This window comes from Bubalus bubalis, chromosome 8, assembly GCF_019923935.1.
Source record: "Bubalus bubalis isolate 160015118507 breed Murrah chromosome 8, NDDB_SH_1, whole genome shotgun sequence".
NCBI lineage: Eukaryota > Metazoa > Chordata > Mammalia > Artiodactyla > Bovidae > Bubalus > Bubalus bubalis.
In genome coordinates, this window is record NC_059164.1 from 18697925 (window position 1) to 18721092 (window position 23168).

At 37.2% G+C, this 23168-nt stretch overlaps 1 protein-coding gene across 11 annotated transcripts in view; it reads left to right on the forward strand.

The window, feature by feature from the left end:
* The first annotated feature begins 354 nt into the window (after positions 1 to 354).
* The window catches only part of PHF14 (PHD finger protein 14), a 196709-nt gene continuing 173895 nt past the window's right edge, over positions 355 to 23168 (forward strand). For 6 of the 11 annotated variants that reach the window (XM_025290898.3, XM_025290899.3, XM_045166356.1 and 3 more), the window contains exons 1-4: positions 356 to 872; positions 1375 to 1485; positions 10492 to 11267; positions 16556 to 16700. In XM_025290898.3, the coding sequence (XP_025146683.3) occupies position 872; positions 1375 to 1485; positions 10492 to 11267; positions 16556 to 16700 (1033 nt within the window). In that variant the 5' untranslated portion in view covers positions 356 to 871. Of the gene's footprint in view, positions 873 to 1374; positions 1486 to 10491; positions 11268 to 16555; positions 16701 to 23168 lie in introns of all 11 variants that reach the window. The other 5 variants (XM_045166355.1, XM_025290903.3, XM_025290904.3 and 2 more) reach the window with 1 other exon arrangement.

Genomic DNA, 23168 nt, shown 5'->3' on the forward strand with positions numbered 1-23168 from the left:
AACGTGGCATTTGAAACTACTGAAGGACTGAAATCCAATTGTACATACTGTCCTCATATTTTTATGGATTTAAAAGTTCATCTTAAAAAATATATTATCTAAGTGTATGCAAAGCACTATTCCACATTCACGGAGACACACACACACTGCTCTGTCTTCTCAGAAACAAAAACTGACCTACTTATTTGGACTGAGGGCCCAGCATCAGGGATTTGCAGGCAGAGGGTTTGGGAACGCTCTCTGTTCCCGCTCGGCATTACTCGTCTCCTCTCGGCTCTCCCACGGCTTTGCGTTCGTCTTCTTTCGGCTCCGTTCGGCTCCTCCTCTCGGAGACACAGCCGAGGCGACTCGCGCGCACGCGCTCTCAGCTTCTGCTGCTCTTAGGGCAGTTTTCTAGCTCCTGTTTTTACTTCCTTCTCTTCAGAGCTGTATCCGGGTCGTTGTTTTCTCTATTGTCTTAGGCAACCGGCCTCGGACTGTGCAGTTTCTGGGTCTTTTGTTGCTTTTGTTTGCGGGATAATAAAGTTTTTCTTTCCTTTATTTTTTATCTAAGCGTTTTAACGGGGTAAATTAACTCCTCAGGGCTGCCGGGTTGGCCGAGCTGCCTGGGCCGGAGGGCGCCTTTGGCCGGGGAGCGCCAAAGGAAGGCGCTCGAGCGGCCGGGGTCTGTTCTGCTAGGACCGGGGGGCCGGGGGGCGGGAGGGGAGCGGCGGGGCTGCACCTGGGGTGCCCCGGGCAGGTCCGCGGCGCCGCCCATTTTTAATAGCATCTTTTGGACTTTTTTCCTTGGTCTCAGTCCTCGACCTCGGCGCTGCCTGTGCTATCGCAGCCTCTCCCTAGGTCTCCTCCAAACGACCACCTCGGATTCCTTAGTAAGTGTGTCGGAGGCGTCTGCGGGGAGACAGGTCCATTTCAGCCCTTCAAGAAGTCGGGGCCGGCGGGGGCAGGGCGGGGGTGGGAGAATCCTGTGGGAAGATGTACCCTCCGCGGACGCTCCCCCTCCACGATCCGTCGGAATGGACATAGCTTTTTATATTCCCTGGGCTTTGAATTTTTTATTGATTGTTAACGATGTCTTAGTGAGGGATTAGAGAGAGCAAGTCTCAGAAGCAAGATGTTCAAGAAGGCCAGTTTTGATTTTGGTCGCCCTGGGCTCGTACTTGCTGCGCCTTGCGGCTGAACCTGCCCATGGAGCTGGCCGGCCAGCCCCAATATTCCTACCCCAACCTTCCACCACACCATTTGCCGAGAACTGAATTAAGACAAAGATTTGCACCACCTGCAGGAGGTCATCTGTACTTTCTTTCAGCGCCACAGCTCTCCCTCGCGCTTGGTGTGATTATGAATGACGATGTAATGTTTTTCTTTTAACAGTGGATCGCAGCTCCAAGAGGAGGCAGGTGAAGCCTTTGGCAGCTTCTCTGCTAGAAGCTCTCGATTATGATAGTTCAGATGACAGTGATTTTAAAGTTGGAGATGCTTCAGGTAAATGTTTATTTCTTGCTTCCCTTTTCCCAGCTCTTTGGAGTTGGGCTGATTTTCAGACGTTGCTTAAAAAGAATGGATTTTAATTAAAATGTCAATATAAAGTTAAAGCACATAAACTTGATTTTGTCGATTTGATTTCCTACATTTCGCTTAGAGCGTGTCACTGGATAATACTATCACTACTTCTGTTTTTGTTGCTACTTATCAGATAACTGTCAGAGAAGGATTTTCTTCAAAGATGCAGTAATATTGTAAATCACCTATACCTCAATAAAGGCTTCCATGATAGCTCAGTTGGTAAAGAATCCGCCTGCAATGCAGGAGACCCCGGTTCCATTCCTGGGTGGGGAAGATCCGCTGCAGAAGAGACAGGCTACCCACTACATTATCCTTGGGCTTCCCTTGTGGCTCAGCTGGTAAAGAATCTACCTGCAATGTGGGAGACCTGGGTTGGATCCCTGGGCTGGGAAGATCTACTGGAGAAGGGAAAGGCTACCCACTCCAGTGTTCTGGCCTAGAGAATTCCATAGGTTGTATAGTCCATGGGGTCACAAAGAGTGGACAGGACTGAGCAACTTTCACTTTCATACCTCAATAAACACCAAACAAAAAGACACAATGGAAAACAAAAAGACACAAGATACTCAAGTGTTTTCTCTGTTGTTTACTTAAAGATACATTTACGTTTCTTTTATGGACAGAGTAGGGAAAAATCTAGAGGTAATCTTAAAGTAGAGTACCGTTCTGAGAATAATAGGAGCCTTGAACCACCCAGGAAGAGTTAGTCTTTTCAGATTGCTCGGCACCCTCTGAAAGGAGTTTTGCTTTTTGTCTATTAGCTCCCTTACCAGCGCAAAATTGACAAAAGTAAAAAGTTGTACTTTGGTAGGTGCTGGACCTTGTGGATTGGGCCTTTAAAAATCTGAGCTACAAAGCATGAATGCTTGCTCATTTTATTTTGTGATTTTAAAAATAAACTTTTAATAAAAGTCAAATGGTAATATACACAACTGAAATCATATAGTAACATTGTACACAATTGAAAAATGGAAACGTATGTTTTTCCTTTTATCTTTTGTTCATTGTAATTCAACAGACATATCTACATAAAAAGTTTTCATTGCAGGAATCTGAGAAATACAAATTATGTTTAAATATTTTATGTGAAAAATACAAGTACACATGAACAATACAAATTACTTAATTCTACCCCTTTTGACAGAAACTTAAATCAAGTAACAAATTAAAGCCCTTTTGATTTTATCCTTTTAACAGTTTTAAATTATTCTTCTAGAGAATTTTCAGTTCTTAGTCCTATTTCTCTCCTGATTTTTTTTTCCTGCCAGATGTGGTAGGAAGGGATGAAATTTGGTTGTATTGTGTTACTATTTTACTTTTAATAGCATCAACAGGCACAGTTTGCATTGTGATTTACCAACAACTTTTTGTTTCCATAATCTCATTTAATTTTTACAGTAACTTTGGAAGAGATACTATTTTACAGATAACAGGGACACTGAGTTTAAAGAATTTGCATGAAGCCACTTAGCCTAAATGGATCTAATCCAGTTCTTACGATTCTCAGCATTTTTAATGCTTTCACTGCTTAGGCCCTGAAAGTAAATAGATGTAGTCTTAAATTGAAACTACTGTACTTATTTATCAAGGTCACTAATTGAGGTTACTCCCAGCAATCAAAAGTTGTAAAGTGTATGTTGTTTAATTTTTTTGCCCCTTTATTTCTCAGCTCTTTCATCTCTCACTTGGTTTACTGTTGTTTGGTATTTCCAAAGGGGAAAAAAAGGAAGGGAAAGAAGTAAAATCTAAACCTATGTCAGTGCTCTTGTTGAAAACTGTGCAGAAAGGAATATTCTTTGCTAGAATGCAACTTTGGTTTGTCATGTTGAGATTGTAAACTGACAAAAATGGTTGGGTCTCAGAAATTATGACTTACTAGAATGCCGTTAGGGAAAAACTCCAAAGCTTAATTTCTTTTATGTATTCCATAATTAGTTTTATGACAGTAAATTCTGACTTTGCATATAATTTTTCTCGTTTTATTTATTGAGATGTAGCACTTCTCTTTACAAGGGTTAAAATAATCTAATGATACAAATTGCTTTCTCAAAATAACTCTTGGTATCAAGCTAAATAGAGAACCCCTCACCTTGTTAAATTTTAATCATGGTTGATGTGAATTGTCTGTTATTTGTGAAAGTGGTAGAATGAGTTTTGTTAGGATGATAATTTTTTTAGTCTTCTGAAGCACTTAAAAATATATACTTTCAGTTGTCTAGTCTGCTATACTTGTAGTTTCCTTCCTGGGCCCCAAAGGTCACAAATTTATTTGTGCAGCTCTTGTTATCATAACTGAGAGTTTAGTAGAAAATGATTTTTTTTTTTTTTTGAAATGGGTAATAGTAGAAATTGAATTGTATTTTCCAGTCTTGGTTAAGGTGTATTGTCTCCCATTGCTGACATACTGGCTTATCTAGACTACCAGTGCTTCCTGTTTGAATCGTTTCTCTTCTCTTTGTAAGATAGTTGGACTCTTATAGGAAATAAGACATTTGAGTTATCACTGTTTTTCAAACATGTTGAAGTTGTGGAATCCCAACCCTACTTAGTAATAGGTGATTAAACTGGAGGTGGAAAAATAGTAACTGAATAGTAATAATCTTTAATAATAGTCTTTCTGATCATAGCTTCTTTCAAAGCAGTCTTTAGAAATCACTAACTCTGGACTTCCTTGGTGGTCCAGTGGTGAAGACTCTGCCCTTTCAATGCAGGGGTTGCTGTTTCAGTCTTTGATTGGGGAACTAAGATCCCATATGTTTCATGGCCAAAAAAAGACCCCCACAAACTTGTTAAAAATGACTAACTCAATAAACTGTTGAGTTTATTGAGTTAAAGACTTAATGTTACAGTGGTTAGAGAGGTGGGCCTCAGTTTTTTAATTGGATTCTATGCCTCAATTTCTTCTGGTATTGACTACAAAACTTTGTGTTTCTGTCTGGCTTTAAGAATAAATATTGAAATTTCTGAAAACTGATTACCCTTGCAGATAGACATAATTTTTATGCTTCTCAGATAAAATAGAAAAAGATAAAATTCAGAAAAGACCTGCCAATAAACTTGGCAAGGTATTATCAACAGTTAAGTGTTACTAGCTTCTACCTTTAGAAAAGTATGAACTAAAAAGAGACCATCTTTTATTTTATCTCTGATGTAAAAGTAGGACTAAATCTATCATTTTTGATTGAGGACAATACTAAATAAATGTTCAAGTTAATCCTAAAATGACGTGTAAGCATATCAGATTTATGGTGGTTACCACCAGAAGAACCATATATAGAAATGTTAGCTGGTACCCTATGAAATTAATCCACTTTATAGGACTAAAGGCAGTTGATTATTGGCAGTTTCATAGTTTGGCTTAAAGTGATTATATCTGAGACTATGACTTAAGACTGGGGATAGGAGACATTTAAAATAGGATTGAATCTGCCTGCAGTGCAGGAGACCTGGGTTTGATCCCTGGGTTGGGAAGATCCCCAGGAGAAGGAAATGGCAACCCACTCCAATATTCTTGCCTGGAAAATCTCATGGACAGAAGAGCCTGGTGGGCTACAATCAATGGGGTAGCAAGAGTCGGACACAACTTAGTGACTAAACCACCACATGCAACTGGAATGATGATGAAGATAAATGCATGTAGTACTTTTATTAAACAAGGTGAAATAGCAGTGCTGTGTCTCCCCAACCCTTAGCCAAAGTAGGATGGTCAACTTTAGCTCTTGAGCCATAGTTAGTTTTGTTGTTGTTTAGTTGTTCAGTTGTGTTTGACTTTGTGACCCCATGACTGTAACCTGCCAGGCTCCTCTGCCCATGGGATTTTCCAGGCAAGAATACTGGAGTGAGTTGCTGTTTCCTTCTCTAGGGGATCTTCCCTACCCAGGGATTGAACCTGCATCTTCTGCATTGGCAGGCAGATGCTTTACCACTGATCCACCAGGGAAGCCCATTGTTAGTTTGGTTGGTCCAAATTGCCAGAAAGCAATTTAACCGAAAGATTGAGACTAGATTTTGCCTTGGTAGTATTTTCTGCTTAACTGACTTTGGCTAATGAGTAGATCTGGTTTTTCATTAGGCAACTGTTGTTTTGCTTAAAAGCTCTTTGCTGGACGTTATGGTGAATTCACAAAGAAATAATGAATACTGGAATAATTAAATACCAAAGCAGATACATGTTATAAAGCATGATCTAGTTCCAGTCTTTCGAAGGAGATGAGATTACTTTAGACTGGCTTGATTTAGAATTCATTGAGGAGATGAGAGTTGAACTAGGAAGTGAAAGAGTCCCAACCTGAGGGAAACATTAGGTGTTAAAGAGTGTGGAGAATGGTAAATATTATTTATATATGGAGATCAGAATTTGAATAAAAGAACAGTGAAAGAGATGAGCCTGGGAAAGTAGAATGAGGTCAAATTGAGGTCTTACATGTCAGTAACATGTAACATGTAACAAGTAACATGTAAGTAACATGTTACTTAATCTCAGTAACATTGGCATTTTGTTTTGGTTAATTCTTTGTTGTGGAGCCTTGCCCTTTGTATTGGAGGATATTTAGCAGCCTCTCTGTCTTCTACTAACTGCCTTCAACATCTACCCTACCTAACTCTACCCCAGCCCTGCCCTTTTGTGGCAGCCATTATGTCTAGACATTGCCAAATGTTTTCTGTGGGACAAAATTGTACCCACTTAAGAACCATCGGTCTAGATTTACCCAGAAAATATAAAGTGACACAACTAGAACTACAGCAAGCAGTAGAAGATGAGTTGTGTTGACTGGCTTTTTAAAAAGAGATATACTAGGTTGCCTTCTGGAGAAGGCAATGGCACCCCACTCCAGTACTCTTGCCTGGAAAATCCCATGGACGGAGGAGCCTGGTAGGCTGCAGTCCATGGGGTCTTGAAGAGTCGGACATGACTGAGCGACTTCCTTTCACTTTTCACTTTCATGCATTGGAGAAGGAAATGGCAACCCACTTCAGTACTGTTGCCTGGAGAATCCCAGGGACGGGGGAGCCTGGTGGGCTGGCGTCTGTGGGGTCTCACAGAGTCGGACACGACTGAAGCGACGTAGTAGTAGTAGTAGTAGTATACTAGATTAGCTTACAGTGTCCCCAGGATGATAACTGAATGACTACTAGACTGGTGATGTCTCTGTTATCTGTTGCATATGTGTATAATCGTAATTATTGTTACACCAGCTCAATAAACAGAATAGTTAAATAATTAAGATTGATGAACAAAGATGATTCTTTATATTGCAAAGCTACCATAAAACTGAATCAAATCATTCGGATTTAATTACTTAATATTTATTAACTGATTCTATTATTTAATATTTATCATGGGGAAAACTTAAGCATTGAATATTGTGAAGGGATTCTTTAAGGTTGATTTCTAATTTCTTTATCTGTACAACATTTAACTGTCTGTTAGTGGAAATAACTGTTGCTTGGAGAGGTTTTGATATATTGTATTTGAGAAAGGTTACCATTAATTTAGGGCTTCCCTGGTGGCTCAGAGGTTAAAGCGTCTGCCTGCAATGCAGGAGACCTGGGTTTGATCCCTGGGTCGGGAAGATCCCTTTGAGAAGGCAATGGCAACCTACTCCAGTATTCTTGCCTGGAGAATCCCATGGACGGAGGAGCCTGGTGGGCTATAGTCCACGGGGTCTCAAAGAGTCGGACACGACTGAGCGACTTCACTTCACTTCACCTCACCATTAATTTAACTGACTAGGAGATAGGGATTTCAATTTTAAAGATTTTTTTTTCTAATTAAAAATTTTTTATTGTAGAATTAGAATGAATTCTATTCTTATGTTCACAATAGCTGTATTTGAAATATCTGGTTTATTTCTCTAGTCAATTATTGCTTTTTTCTTTTTTTTTAATGGTTGTAAGAGTGATGGACTTGGAACATTGTTTGAATTTGTAGTAATAGGAAATTTTTCATTGCAGTCTATAAAAATATAATTATAGATAGCCCAGGACTCTGATTTTTCTCATTGTCATTATTACTAAGTAATGCCTGTGACTAAACATTGTTTGTCTCCATCCCCCAAGTGCATATGTACCAAAAAGAAGTTACGACTAATCAGTTGAAGTTATTTTTCAGAAATCAGAGAAAAGTAAAATTTGAAAATTCCTGATCCCCTGCAGTTGGAGTATGGCTAATGTGTCATATTTGGAGAATGGAGGGTTGGGTAAGCTACTAGGATTGAAATTTGTGGGAAAATCTCAGATTCTTCTAATAATGTTAACAAATATAAAACATTTAATTAATCTATTTAAGATTCTGCTTTCTATTCAGGCATGATAAGAAAACAAAAACAGATTCAGAGTACTTTTAAAAATAATTTATTGGCATTGGCAAAACCAACCAAAACAAAATTGCAGAAATTCTTGACATTTTGAAAAATTTCCAAGTAATGTTTACCACAGTTGGATTGGTCTTGGTTTTGATCAGGAGTCCACATTTGTGCCTCACTTGATCATTTTTTTTCTATCTACTGTTATGTTTTTACTGGTAAAAATTATTAGGAGTACTTTTTAATTAAGAAAAAATTCTACAAGGTTAATCCAGAAGAAAAGTACCTTTTCTCCATTTCCCAGCTCTCTTAATTATAATTAATTATATCTACTTATAATTAATTATAATTAATCTGCTTTGCTTGCAGGATGTTCCAGTTTTCTTTAGTCAGTATGCACAAAGGTCCATCTTTGCCTCTGAAGCATTTGGTTAACTCTGCTTATTATTTATTATATCTTTACCTGAAAATGAACTTCACTGGTGGCTCAGAAGGTCAAGAATCTGCCTGAAATGCAGGAGACCTGGGTTTGATCCCTGGGTCAGGAAGATCTCTGGAGAAGGGAATGGCTAGTATTCTTGCTTAGAGAATCTCATGGACAGAGGAGCCTGGCGGGCTACAATCCATGGGGTCGCAGAGTTGGAAGCTACTGAGCAACTTTCACTTTACTTTCACTTTTATCTAAAATTACCTAGGAACTATTTTTTTTTTTTTTTCCCTAAATCAGAGGTATTTTTTCTTGGTAGTTTAAGTCTAATAGTTATAAGTGGTTTGGAAAGATCACCATTTTTTTCTTTAATGATTTGTAGAGCTGTTGGACTTCCCCTATTTGTAAGTGATACTGGGTCCACACTCTTCTTAAAATTTGCTTACAAATTCAAAGATGTTTCCTATGTTTGACATAAACTTATTTGATGATAAAATCTGACTGGAACTGATAGGAGTTTATTTGTAGTGTTTACTTGTCATACTTATAAATCTTCATACTTTTCACTGCAGAAAGAATGTATTTGATTATACTGTAGTACCATAGACCCCACTGGCGGTGTTAGTTTAATATATTGTGCATGCACCATGCTACGTTTGCAAAATCTGGGGAAAAAAAAATCTAAATTCTGAAACACATTTGGCTCCAAAAGTTTCAAACAAAGGATTGTTGGCTTACATTATATTACTCTTGTGGCCTTTGTGAGATTGTTCAGGTTGAGAATGCTTTTTTCACTGCAGTCCTGAATGAGATATAGGCAATGTATGATAATCCTGAGATTGACAGTACTTTTACAGGCTCCATCAGCATCGACTAAATGTTAGTCTGTGTTTTTTATGTGATTTAACTTTCAGGATTTTTCTTCATCAGCTGTTTGTAAAGGATTTCTGAGATATTTTAGAAACCAGATACTAATAACAGACAACTTTCTTTACTTTGAATGGCCAGGTAATTATAGAGGCTAATGCTGGTTGAGTTAACAGAAATTAAAATGGTGCGAAAATATGCATTTTTTCCATGATTTTATGATTACCCTTTTCTTGGTTATAGGTACAAAATATTCATCACCCCACAGATTTTACTTTTGATGTTGGCTACAACCTGATTATTGACTGGTTTGTTTCCTACTTCTTCCTGCTCTCCTTCCACAAATATTTTAGATTCTTATTTATTTGATTATATGTAAAGAGGCTTGGAATGCTACTGAATAGTGTTGGTCTAACCGGGGTGGACTGCCCTAGGCAGGAATGGATAGCACTTGCTAGGAAGCTTGTGGTCCTGCAGGAACTCTTAATATCCTCAGCCTATCTTTCTAGTGACACCTGTGCTTGCTCTTGTCTGAGACGGATTAGTTTTTTTTTTTAATGCACTAATTTCTTTCAATCTAGGGGCTCTAGTAGTTAATGCCTAGAACCTTTGGAAGTTTAGGTGACTCTTTTGTTGATATAAACAGTATCCTAATAAGCAGAAAAATTGATAACTTAAATCTTGCAACCTCCATTTTCTGTGCCATTGCTATTGTCTGTTTTTCCCTTGTGTATTTGGTGCTCCTAAATTTGATTGGTAGATTAGAGATGTGGTACAAGTTGACGGTCATAAATGCCTGGGTTCACTTTTGCCTAGGTATAGAGTGAGATAAATGAAACAGTTTTTTTTTTTTTCTGGGTCAGATTTTTCTTGCTCTGAATGTGACTCCATGCTTGCCAGTCAATGTAATTTATGAAAGAAAGATGTAAGAGAAGAAGAATGTAATCTGTATTATAAAGTTAAAATCAAGTGCTCAATTTAAAAAAAAGCACATTTACTTTTAGAAAAAAAAAAATGCTTTTAAAGTACCAAGTATAGTGTGAGACGTATGACACAAAATAGTGGTCCTCGTTTTAAAGCATGTTTTAATTTAGAGATACATATATTCATCTTCATTAGTGCTATACTAAACTAGAATCATTATATCAACTTCATTGATTTATTATTTAATCAGGTTGGGAATGTCTACCATTCTTTGACTTAAATTTGTTTATATTGTTTTGCGAGTTATTCACAAATTTTGATGGTTTCATTTGTGTCAGCGTTGTGTGTGTGTGTGTGTATGTATATACATATGTGTGGTTTTTTTTCTCATATTTTCAACAGATTCTGAAGGGAGTGGTAATGGAAGTGAAGATCCTTCAAAGGACAGTGGAGAAGGTTCCTGTAGTGATTCTGAAGAAAATATTTTAGAGGAAGAACTGAATGAAGACGTTAAAGTAAAAGAAGAACAACTTAAAAATTCTGCAGAGGAAGAAGTACTGTCATCAGAAAAACAGTTAATTAAGGTGGAAAAGAAAGAGGAAGAAGAGAATGGAGAAAGACCTAGGAAGAAAAAGGAAAAAGAGAAGGAGAGAGAGAAGGAGAAAGAGAAAGAGAAGGAGAGAGAGAAGGAGAAAGCAACAGTATCTGATAACGTGGCTGCTGCTGCCTCCACCACGCCAGCCACAAGCCCTCCTGCTGCTCACACGTGTCCTTCAGGCCCCTCGGCCACAGCTGCAGAGGAGCAAGTCAGCGAGCCAAAAAAGTGGAACCTTCGTCGGAACCGACCACTTTTGGATTTCGTATCCATGGAAGAGCTGAATGACATGGATGACTATGACAGTGAAGATGACAATGATTGGCGACCCACTGTAGTAAAAAGAAAGGGCCGATCTGCATCTCAGAAGGAAGGAAGTGACGGGGACAACGAGGATGATGAAGATGAGGGAAGTGGGAGTGATGAGGACGAGAACGATGAAGGCAACGATGAAGAGCATAGCAGTCCTGCCAGTGATGGGGGCTGCAAGAAGAAGAAGAGTAAAGTTCTTAGCAGAAACAGTGCTGATGATGAGGAACTGACCAATGATAGCCTGACACTATCTCAGAGCAAGAGTAATGAGGTAGATCAACCCAATTTTTATGATATCTGTCTGTCTGGGGAAAAGGGAATTCTTCTCTAAACCATTCTACCCATTATATTAAGTGGCTTCCTTGAAAGCCTGTTCTTAGCTGTGGGAGTGAATGAGCACCCTAACTGTAACATTTGTTCATTTGGTCAGCCCACTTTTATTGAGTATCTCCTATTTGTCACCGTCCTCAAGGAGCTCATAATCACCGTTCTCAAGGAGCTCAGTCTATACTTAAAGAAATATTTTTATGTCCATACCCTTGGGAAATGGTAGAGTTTTTTTGGACTGCTAAATGGTCCTGAGTGGGTTATGAAAACAAAGATCACCTTTCTTTCAACTTAGTTGTATCCATATCTGCATAAAAATTTAGAGTACTTCTAAGAGTACTTTCAAGTAGAGCAACAAAGAATTTAATTGTCTCAGGCTTTTAGAGATTCATTTTAAAGGTAATTCCTTTTTCAGTTGTAGCACCCACCTGAATAGTCACCAGATCATTGCTTTAGGTGTGTGGAAGTAAATACAAATTATATATTTACATATGTTTAGCGAATAAGGTCTCTCTACAAAGAAATGAAAGCAAACATTCTATGCTAAAACAAACATTACTATCATAAAACTACAATTATGACTCAGTTCTTCCACTTGAAGTTCTACTACTGAAAGTTAGGTTTATCCATTGGGCCCAAGATGCAACATTCAAGACTCTTCAAACACATTTGTATCTCGTTGTCTGTGTGTTTATGTATATGTTTTTCTTCAAAAGAAAGACTGAATTGTTGTCTTACATGTAGATGTACCTGTTACATCACATGAAAGAACTATAAGGATCGTCTGTCATTCCATTAATGTGTTGATAGTCATGAAAATTCACTTCTTTAACCAGCACTTAGTTTTTTTTTTTCATGTTATTGAAGTAGATTAAACTGGTAGAAAGATTTTCCTTTTGTGCTTTATTTGTTCTTTTACATTTCTTCTGTTTACAAGTTTTACATAACAGTGATTTTCTATTTTAAGTTTCATTTGAAAATTTGATGTTTAACCAAAATAATATGTAGCAGATTAGGAGATGTTAAATGTCAGCAGAGATGAAGCAGTAGTTGATGTTTTAGATTATAACATTGGTTAACTTCTAGGTTGCCCATTTTCCTAAGAAGAATGTTGCCTGGTTCCAGTGCTTTCCTAATTCCTATCTTTAGGTAAAGGAAAATCGTCATTTGGAATATAGTATACTATTCATAATGATGTAGCAAGACAGTCTGTATTTCCAGTTTAAGGAAACAGAAGTATGGAAAATCCAGTTGTTCGTAATTGATTTAAGCATGTATCCAATTTATTTTATAGCACTTTATGCTAATCTGTATCTCCTGACTGAGTTTACCTTTGGCAGTATTACTTTCTTCATTTTTCTTAGCATAACAATCACACAAGAGGCTGGCTAGTGATAGGGCCAGTATGAATTGGATTTATGCTAAGGTGTGAGGGAATGTCTAGAAATTTGCCATGTAAAATCTCTATAAATTATTCAGTTGTTAATATTATCTGTACTACATAACAAATTGCTTGAGAGATTGTAGACTATATTTTTTGATACATATAAAGGTGACGTGCTGTTTAATTTTTTTCTACTAAACAGAAGAGATTTTGGTAAATAATGGGGCTTTATTTAGGTTAACAGTCCCTAAGGAATGAGATTCCAGAGCATTTCTTGGATAAGTGCTTTGATAAAGTTGTAAAGAAAGTTCTTATAGTAACTAAATTAATTTTTTGTGTTAATTTATGTTAATTTTCCTTTTGCTCCACTCTGTATAGAAATGTAGAAGAACTTATGGAAGATTAATTTTCCCTCAATAATATTCTACCTGAAAGCTTGATAACTGCTTTTTCCAAGACTGTTTTCAAACTCCTCAATTATTTTTGATGATTCTGGTTCTATATAAATGTCATTCAAATTAATGTTAAATTTTAATAGAAAACTAATAAATTCAGTTTATTATATATTTTTAAATTTCCTATTTGTATAATCTTGGTTTTGTAAAAAGATGACCAAAAATAATCCTTGTTGTCTGACCAGTGTTTAATCTTCCTGGTTAATTTAGGTAGTAATACCTTGCCAAGTATTCATTAGTTAATACCTATATACCTGATTATATTTGAAGTTTTATTTTTCTATGCTTTTACTTTGTTTCAAATACTACTTTGTAGGAGAGATAGCTGAAAATATAGTTTCAGAATACATAATAGAATTGTATTTAGCCTATAAGCAGGCAGATTTTTTTTTTTCCCCTTGGCTTCTGTCAGGTGCTTTTTTTAGGGCTGTGATATTGGGTATTATGTAAATGATGCCCAGGAACTTTCATAATTTTGAAAATTTTTAGGGGAATTTGACATTCTTTTTGGAGACATTTTATAATTGTTGGCTCTTAATGGTCTTTGTGTATGCTGTAGGCTTTGAAATGCTCTAGAGCAGTGATTCTCAAACTTTGGTTCAGGATACTCTTAAAAATTGAGGACCATAATTATTATTTATATAAGTTATATCTTTTGATATTTGCCATTTGCAATTAAAACTCAGAAATTTTAAAAAACGAAATGTATAGAAGCATAGAAGTTGTTGGATTGGTGACACCATCCCATGTCATGTAACTTCTGGAAATCTTCATCATATACCCATGAGAGAGAGTGAAAAGGCAAATAAATATCCATAGTATTTACCTTTTAGAACCCCTGAAAGAGAGTTTCCTAGACCATAATTTGAGAACTACTGTTCAAGAATTGGGCATTTGATAACCTGCATTTTCTTCATATGGGCATATCTTTGTCAGTGGCATTATGGCATTTTTGTGAATTTAAGTGCACTCTGAACAGTACTCTTGGAATATGGTTACATGTCTTTTTCATCATTTTATTTTGAAGTTTCTGAGATACACTAAGGTTACCTTACCTTTTAGTTTTCTGAAGTAAGTTTCTTTGGGGGAGGGCTGTATAGTATTTTCAGATAATGGTTCCCGGACTTTGAAACAAGCACTTTGGGTGAGAGTTAATATATGATAGAACATCATCTTAGTAGAAATTTTCAGGTGAAAGTTTTTTTTTTTTTCCCTGATAAAAGGCTGTGTCATGTTAAATGGATTAGATGTCTTGCCCTGTGAAGAAATAGCAGTTGTCGTCTGAATTTTCCTCATTTCCCCCATTTTTGTCTCTTTGTATTTAATTTTTAGTAAGAGTCTGCAATGATGGGTATCAACCAAAATTGCCAGTTAATTTTGTTTTCTCTGCCTCTAAATGATCTTATGTGTAGTGAGAAAATGGAATAGAGATACAATTAAGACATTTACTGTTTTTCTGAGCAAAATGGACAAACAGGAAAAATAATAGAATTAGAGCTACCTATTGATGCTCGTTTTTCTGATCCATAGACATTTACTTATTTCCCACATGGGTAAATCTTTTTTTCAAGGGCTAATTAGTTATTGTAATTCCATTGGAGAAATATAGGCAGAGTGCATTAACATGAGTAGCTTCTCAGTCATCAAACTCTGGTCATTTGCTCACTCTTTTTTTGATCTGTTATTTTTTTAATCTGGATGTGGTATTCTAAAAAAAAAAATGGATTTACCATAGGAAAATATTTAAACTAGCAGTGCTTATTGAGACTTATAACTTTCTTTTTGGGATTCCAAAGACGATTCCCAGTGTAGTAAATGCTCATATTTCTCTTTTTGGACCATCTTCAAAGTACAGAAGAAAGGAGAATGGGAATGATCATTTATTGAATACCTAGTACGTACCAGGAACATTTTTGCCATATGTTTTCTTGTTAATTCTCACAAGAACCTGATGAGGTAGGTATTATTTTTACAGATGAGAAAGCTTCAGCTTTAAAGTTTTGGGATGAAAATCTGGGCAGATTTTTGTTTTGCTCACTGTACTAAAGTTAAAACATGAGTTTTTTTTTTAGGAAATTTTAACCTTATTTGCTAGCCACGTGCAATGCCCCACACAACTTTGGTTTTGTAACAAAAAGAGTGAAGTATAGAATTTTAAAGTGCTAGAATTCTCAAGAGAAATGACATTGCCTCCTTGTTAACTTTTGCATTATTTACTGATTTTTTGTCTAGGTCAGCTGCAAGTTTAGATTAATTACACAGAAAATATCTTGAAAGAATGTTATTAATTGTGACAGTCTTGTCATTCAGATGTTATTTGCAAATTGCTGCTGAAATTACTCTAAATGTTACTTGTGGATATTGGTCAGTTTAAAAGAATATAGAAACATAAAAATGTTAACATGAAATAATATATTTAATGAATGTGTGATATGGAACTAATTTATTTTGTTTTCGAATATGGTTAGTTTCTTAAATGAAAATGTATAGACTCAGATGTCATCGTTTATTACATGTAATGCTAAGCCCAGTGCATTAAATGGCAGACATCATTATGTTGTTAATTTGCATTTAAAGTTTAAATTGAATTTAAATTAGTATGAATTTAAATTCATAGTGCAGAAGGTTTAAATTAAATGGAGCACCCTCTTCCTTTTTTTTATTCCTGAATGCATTTTCCTTTCTCCTTTTATATTGCAATTAACTAGGTGTTGACTAGGTATTTCTTGACAAAAGGCTAATAGAGTAGTCTGACTCTTGGCAGTCAGTCTGGATTCTTTTTTAGATGATTTTCTGTGCCTGTATACACCAGTTTCCAATGCAGACTTTCGTGGATCTATCATCCAGCAGTTTGATGACTCTGGAAATTCTAGATTCCCCAGCACTATAGAATTTAGCCTGTAACTATGCCATCACATACATATTTGCCTATATGTTATCTTGAATTGATTTTTTTTAATTGTTTAATATGTGTGTGTCTTGTCTCCCCTAGATAGGATTATAAGCTTGCTAAGTGTGGGAACCATTCTTATATTTTTAATACTCATATAGAATTAGTGATTACTTGTGGATTAATTTTACCTTTCTCCAAGTTTCAGGGGTCAGGCTATATCCAGCATGGTAAAGCAGATGAAGAGTTGTTGGTTATAACCTTGGTTTTATATTTACTTGGGAAGAGAGAATATGAAACTTGGAGAGAAGTGAAAAATTAGAGAGAGGGTTCTTATAGGGTCCTTTTAACAAAGAGATAGACTTCTCAAATGTGGTGCACTTGTGAATTACTAAAGTAATGGAGTATGCAGCATAATTTTGGAAATGTACAAAATGATTTAAGGTGAGAATTTTATTAAAATTACCTTTTAAATATGTGATTTTCTGATATTTTATTATTAGGACTCGCTGATTCTTGAGAAGAGTCAAAACTGGAGTTCTCAAAAAATGGACCATATTCTGATTTGCTGTGTTTGTCTTGGAGATAATAGTGAGGATGCTGATGAAATAATTCAGTGTGACAATTGTGGTATTACAGTTCATGAAGGTAATGTTGCTTTGTTTTGTTTCCTTTTAGAAATGACTGGTTGACACTGCATTTGTATAAGTAATATCAGCTATTTTACATATGTACTATGCTAATTTTTCTATAATATTTTATGATATTTAACCTGAAATAAGACATACTGAATTTTCAAATTATGATGGGTATTATTTTTTCAGATTAGGTTCATTTAAAATGTGTTTTAAAATAATCAAAGTAGATTATTACTGTATATAAATCATGATTTCTTTGAAGGTCAGTATTATGATATTTTCTTTCATGGCATTATTTCTAGTTTTTAACTGAAATTTAGGTATAGGAAAAATCTAGTATGTTCGTTTAGTAGAGTGCATTTTTGAAAAAGGTACAGTTGAGTCTAGTGGTATATAGTTTCTTCTTACATAGTTATAATTTTTAAGTTGAAAGGGGAATTTGTAGAGATCATCTTTTAGAATCTGAAATAGGAGCCATTGTAATACATTGAAAGTATTTTTCCTGATTATGAATTTTGAACCTTTTTAATGTAATTTTTGTTGTATTTTATTTAAAAATTTTTATTTTGACCTAATTTCTGACTTGTGAATTTGTATGCTTTTCACTAAGATTTGCCAGATGGTGATATCTTGCTATGTATGTTTTATCTTCTCTCATATAAAAAATTTTCCCTCACCTCTCTGAGAGTAAACTGTAGACAAAATGTTCAGCTCTACCTCAAGTACCTTATTGTGTATTTCTTAAGAACAAAGATCAAGGACATTCATTCTCTTACAAAGTCACATAATTATCAAAGTCAGGAAATCACCATTGGTAGAAAACTGTTATCTAGTCTATGACTGTATCCACATTTTGCCACTCATCCAATGATATTGATTCTAGCAAAATAAAATCCAGGATTATGAATTGCATTCAGTTGTCATATCTATTTAGTTTCCTTTAATCTAGAACATATTTTGAGTCTTTGTGTTTCTTGCCTTTGACATTTTTGAAGAATACAGGCCAGTTCTTTGATAGGATGTCCTCAGTATTGGGGTTTTCTTGTTTTCTCCTGATTAGATTCAGGTGCTAACCTGATGCTTTTTGCAGAAGTGCCTCAGAAGTTATCTTGTGCTCTCAATGTATTATATTAGGAAACATGTAATGTTTACTTGTCCAGTTACTGATGATGTTATTTTGATCACTTGGTTGAGAAGGGTGTCTTCCCTCTGTAGTAAAGTTATTTTTTTTTTCCCTGTCAGTTAATTTTTTCTTATCAGAGTCATGACTACTACAAAACAGTGTTTCTGTGGCCTTGCCCTTACCTGCCTTTCTGGTATTGCCACCTCCTCCCAAATAGTTTTGGGTGTCTGGTGAGACTTCTGAGACTTGTGGGGCTTGGACTTCTTTAACCAGTCCTCTTGCCTTCATATGAAGCTCCCCGCCCTTGCCGCTAAGACTCACTGTGGGAATGTGTCCTGTTGCTGTTATTTATTCTTTTTTTTTTCAGTAGTGTTTGTTTAGAATTTTCTGAGTGCTAGGCATTCTGTAGGTTTCAGGCATGTAAAATAAGCAATATAGACAGTGCTGACCTTATGGAGCTTAATGTATAGTAAGAGACAGGAATGAAAATATAATACAGTAGTACATATCAGGTGCTGGTCTGGACTGTGGGGAAAAATAAAGCAGGAAAAGGAATATTAGGAATGCTATGAATGGGGATTGTTGAGTGGGCAGGTGGAAGTTTCTATTTATAAAAGCTTATAAGGAAAATCCTCTTTGATAAAGTGATCTCTGAGCAGTGACCTGAAGCATGTGAGTAAGCAAGCCATGTGAATATATCTGGGGAAAGGGCACTCCAGAATGAGGGAGTAGTGAGTGTAAAGATGTTGAAATAGGAACGTGTCTGGAGTGTTTGTATGATGACGTGGAGGTTAATGTGGCTAGAACTGAGGGAGTGAGCTGCTTAGTGGTAGAGGCAGAGATAGGGGCAAACCAGGTGGGGCCTTGTAGGTCATAGATTTCAGATTATACTGAGATGGATATGGGAAGGCCTAGGTGAACTTTAAGCAGAGGATCAGTATGATATGATTTATGTTTTGGAAGAATCACTGCTGGGTTGAGAGCAGACTGAGGTATGTCTAAAGTGGGAATCAGGGAGACCATTTTGGAGACCATAACAATGATCCAAGAGAGGAATAGGTTTACAGGTAGATAGTAAAAGTTTGGTTTTAAACTTGAGGTTGAGGTAAGATATAGGGGCTGGTGAGATAAATTTGGGACTGATCGGCCTGCAGATGTTATTTAAAACTGTGAGCCTGAATGTGCTTTCTAGGAAATAGCATAGTGCCTTGAGCACTTCAAGAGGAGTTGAGGAGCAAAGGGCCAGTGATTATTGGAGAAGAGCCTTGAGTAGTGACCTGGAGTAATGAAAAGTTTTCAGAATAGATTGTAATTGTCAAATACTGTTTTTAGAGTAAGATGAAACCTGTCTTATGGGAAATGACCCTAATGCAGAAAAACTCCAAGTCACTACCCGGCAATCATTCCAAAGGTTATGGGAAACAAGGCTTACAGACAAAATGCTTATGTCACATGGTTTATTAAATAAATATAAAATACATAGAAACAAGGGGGAAAATATGGGATTAGTTAACGTGGTATGTACTGTCAGTTCTGCTACATTGTTCACATAGAACCAACCTTAGTCAAATGTAGGAGCGGACATTCCAAGAATATTAATACTGGGGGCCATCTTAGAGGCTGCCTGCCACAGAGGCAGAGATGCTAGTGTATGGATGGAAGGGACCAGTGGAAATGGAAAGTTAGCAATTGATGATGTCAGGAAAGAAAGGGGAATGGTTGCTGGAGCAAGTCCTTTGAGCACAAGGCTATAAAGGATAGGATCCAACACAAGGGAAGAGATTTAATAGATAAAAGTTGGCATAGTAACTAGAGGGAAAAGAGAATATATGGGTACAGAGGTAGGTATGATGTTGGATGTGGTAGTTAGAACATGTGGAATTGAATGCTTATTTTCTCAGTGAAATGGGAAGCAGCCATTAGCAGAGTGTAGAGGTGGGGAGATGTTGGAGATTTGATGAGTGAGAGGTTGGTATAAAATAGTTATTTGGGGGAATAAATGGATTAGGGAAATAACGTATGTAGTATTGTGTGTGTGTGTATATTTACATATTCACCCATGTTATATGTTGTGTGTATATAATATATGTGTATATATTACCAGACAGCAATAAGGGACTACTTGAGATTGATTATAACCTTGGACCAGTCAACATGGTTGTGTGTATGAGTTCTTTTTGTTCTCCAAGACTGGTTCAGATTTCTTGGAGAAGTTGCAGAATAGGTGAACATCACAGGTAGCAGCTGTGCTGCCGTTGTTTGTCGTGCTGATCACCACTGCTGGTCACGGATGTGTTCCCGCTGCTTGTGTGCATGGCCGTCAGCGCTGACGTGAGATGCAGGCATGACTAGTGCTGTTAGTGTTACTGACTATTCATCGTGCTGAGGGTGCTGCCTCTACTTCATAGGTCATGGTTTTGACCATGGTTGTGATATTTAAGGCTAGCACAATGGTTTTAAGAAATTGAATTGATTGTTAACATTTAAAAACTGAAGATTTTATTTTACATATTTAGGAATTTGAACTTCTCTTGAAATTCTGACAGCAGTTGGTTTTCACTTTTATGGTAACAATCTGGAGTTGAATAGGGCTGATGAAGCCTGTAATCTTCAGTTTACCACTGTCTTCTGTTAAATCCCTTACTCATGTTTGATAGTTGCCTGGTCCTTAGAAATGTTTGAATGTATTTGAGGGTGATGTCTTGCTGCTGGTAGTCCGTCTGCTACAGCCTTGTGGTCTCAATGTCCCGCAGCTGTGATAGTAAAGCAACTCTTTTACTCTAGCTGCTTACTTTTGGACTCAAGTCTGCATCTCCTGGGGACTACTGCCCTGTACAAATCACAATGAACTCTCCCTTCTGACCTGTTATTTATTTATTGAAGTAAAGTTGCTTTATAATATTATATTAATTTCAGATGTATAAAGTATTGATTCAGTATTTTTATAGACTATAATCCATTTAAAGTTATTACAAAATAGTGGCTATATGTAGTGGCTGTACTGTACAATGTATCCTTGTTACTTATTCATTTTATATATAGTAGCTTGTATGTCTGGCACCCTACTCCAGTACTCTTGCCTGGAAAATCCCATGGACGGAAGAGCCTGGTAGGCTGCAGTCCATGGGGTCGCGAAGAGTCGGACACGACTGAGTGACTTCACTTTCAGTTTTCACTTTCATGCATTGGAGAAGGAAATGGCATCCCACTCCAGTGTTCTTGCTTGGAGAATCCCAGGGACTGGGGAGCCTGGTGGGCTGCCGTCTATGGGGTCGAGCAGAGTCCGACATGACTGAAGCGACTTAGCAGCAGCAGCAGCAGCAGCAGCAGCAGCTTGTATGTCTTATTCCCCTATGCTTATCTGGCCCCTCCCACTTTTCCTCTCCCTGCTGGTAACTATGAGTTTGTTCTCTATATATTGATTGTATTTCTGTTTTGTTATATACATTTTTTATTTTTTTAAATTTCACATATAAGTGATAACATAGAGTATTTGTCTTTTTCCATCTGACTTATTCCCGTACACATAGTACACAGTAGTACACTAGGTCCATCCACATTGTTGCGAATAGCAGAATTTCATTCTTTTAAATGGCTGAGTAATATTCTGTTGTGCATACCAGATCTGTATCAGTTCATCTGTTGATGTACTTTTAGGTTGCTTCCATATCTTGTCTATTGTAAATAATGGTGCTATGAACATTGGGGTACATGTATCTTTTCTAATTTGTTTTTGTTTTCTTTGAATGTATCCCAGGAGAAGGCAGTGGCACCCCACTCCAGTACTCTTGCCTGGAAAATCCCATGGACGGAGGAGCCTGGTAGGCTGAGTCCATGGGGTCGCTAAGAGGCGGACATGACTGAGCGACTTCACTTTCACTTCTCACTTTTATGCATTGGAGAAGGAAATGGCAACCCACTCCGGTGTTCTTGCCTGGAGAATCCCAGGGACGGGGGAGCCTGGTGGGCTGCCGTCTATGGGGTCGCACAGAGTCGGACTCAACTGAAGTGACTTAGCAGTAGCAGCAGCAGTGGAATTGCTGGATTATATGGTAGTTTATTTTTAGTTTTTTTGAGGAACATCCATACTGTTCTCCATAGTGGCCGTGCCAATTTACCATGCCACCAACAGTGTACGAGGATTCCCCTTTCTCTACATACTCACCAACATTTTTAATTCTTTTTAGCTTTTAATTTTGTATTCCTCAAAAACAAGGTCAGCAGCCTGTCAGAAGTAAAGTGTCAGTCCTTTACTTATTTATCTGACTAGGAGCTTTTATGGCTACTTAATTATTTTAGTTTTTAAGATCTTTCTCACTGTATACTTGAACTATTTCTGCATCTAAAGTAAATAAGGTTTAAAGTTAAACGAAAATGTCACTTTTACCTATTTCAGTAGTTTTTTAAAAAGTTGTGCTACTCAAAAGTGTGGTCCACAGATCACAGCATTAACTGGCAGCATCCGTATCACCTGGACACTTGTTAGAAAAGCATGATCAGAGGCCAAGTCCCTAACCTTCCAAATCAGAATCTGTATTATGGCGGATCCCAGGGTGTTTCATGTGAACATTAAACCATTAGCTCCATTGATAATATGAAGGAGTGGGTCAGTAAGGCTTACCAGGGTATCTACACTTTATTATTTTCAAGACTACCATTGGTTACATTTAACACCAGCTTATTCAGAAGGATCGAGGAGGGAGAACACAGCTTGCCAATAAAGCAGCCTCATGCTTTTCTCATTTGAGTCTAATTTGTAGTCGTCCCTAAAGCAAACAGCTCACATAGTGGGAGATAACATCTTATGTGTGTACACATACAGAAACATATTTTTCAAAAAGATCAATGGTCAGTAATATGCAAACTCCCCTTGTACTCTCTATGCCTCTGTTATCACAGCTCTCCCCTCCTCCTACCATCCAGGATGCACTGCATTTTGGGTCTTGTCAGTGTCTTAATCACAAGTTTCTGTCTTTTGTATCATTTATGTTGACTTGTTGAAGGATCAAAGTGTTTTTAAAATGTGTAGAGTATCCCTCCAGAGAAGGCAATGGCACCCCACTCCAGTACTCTTGCCTGGAAAATCCCATGGATGGAGGAGCCTGGTGGGCTGCAGTCCATGGGGTCACTATGAGTGTTACACGACTGAGTGACTTCACTTTCACTTTTCACTTTCATGCATTGGAGAAGGAAATGGCAACCCACTCCAGTGTTCTTGCCTGGAGAATCCTAGAGGCTGCGGAGCCTGGTGGGCTGCCGTCTATGGGGTTGCACAGAGTTGGACACGACTGAAGCAACTTAGCAGCAGCAGCAGCAGCAGCAGCAGAGTATCCCTCAATCTGGATTTGTTTTATT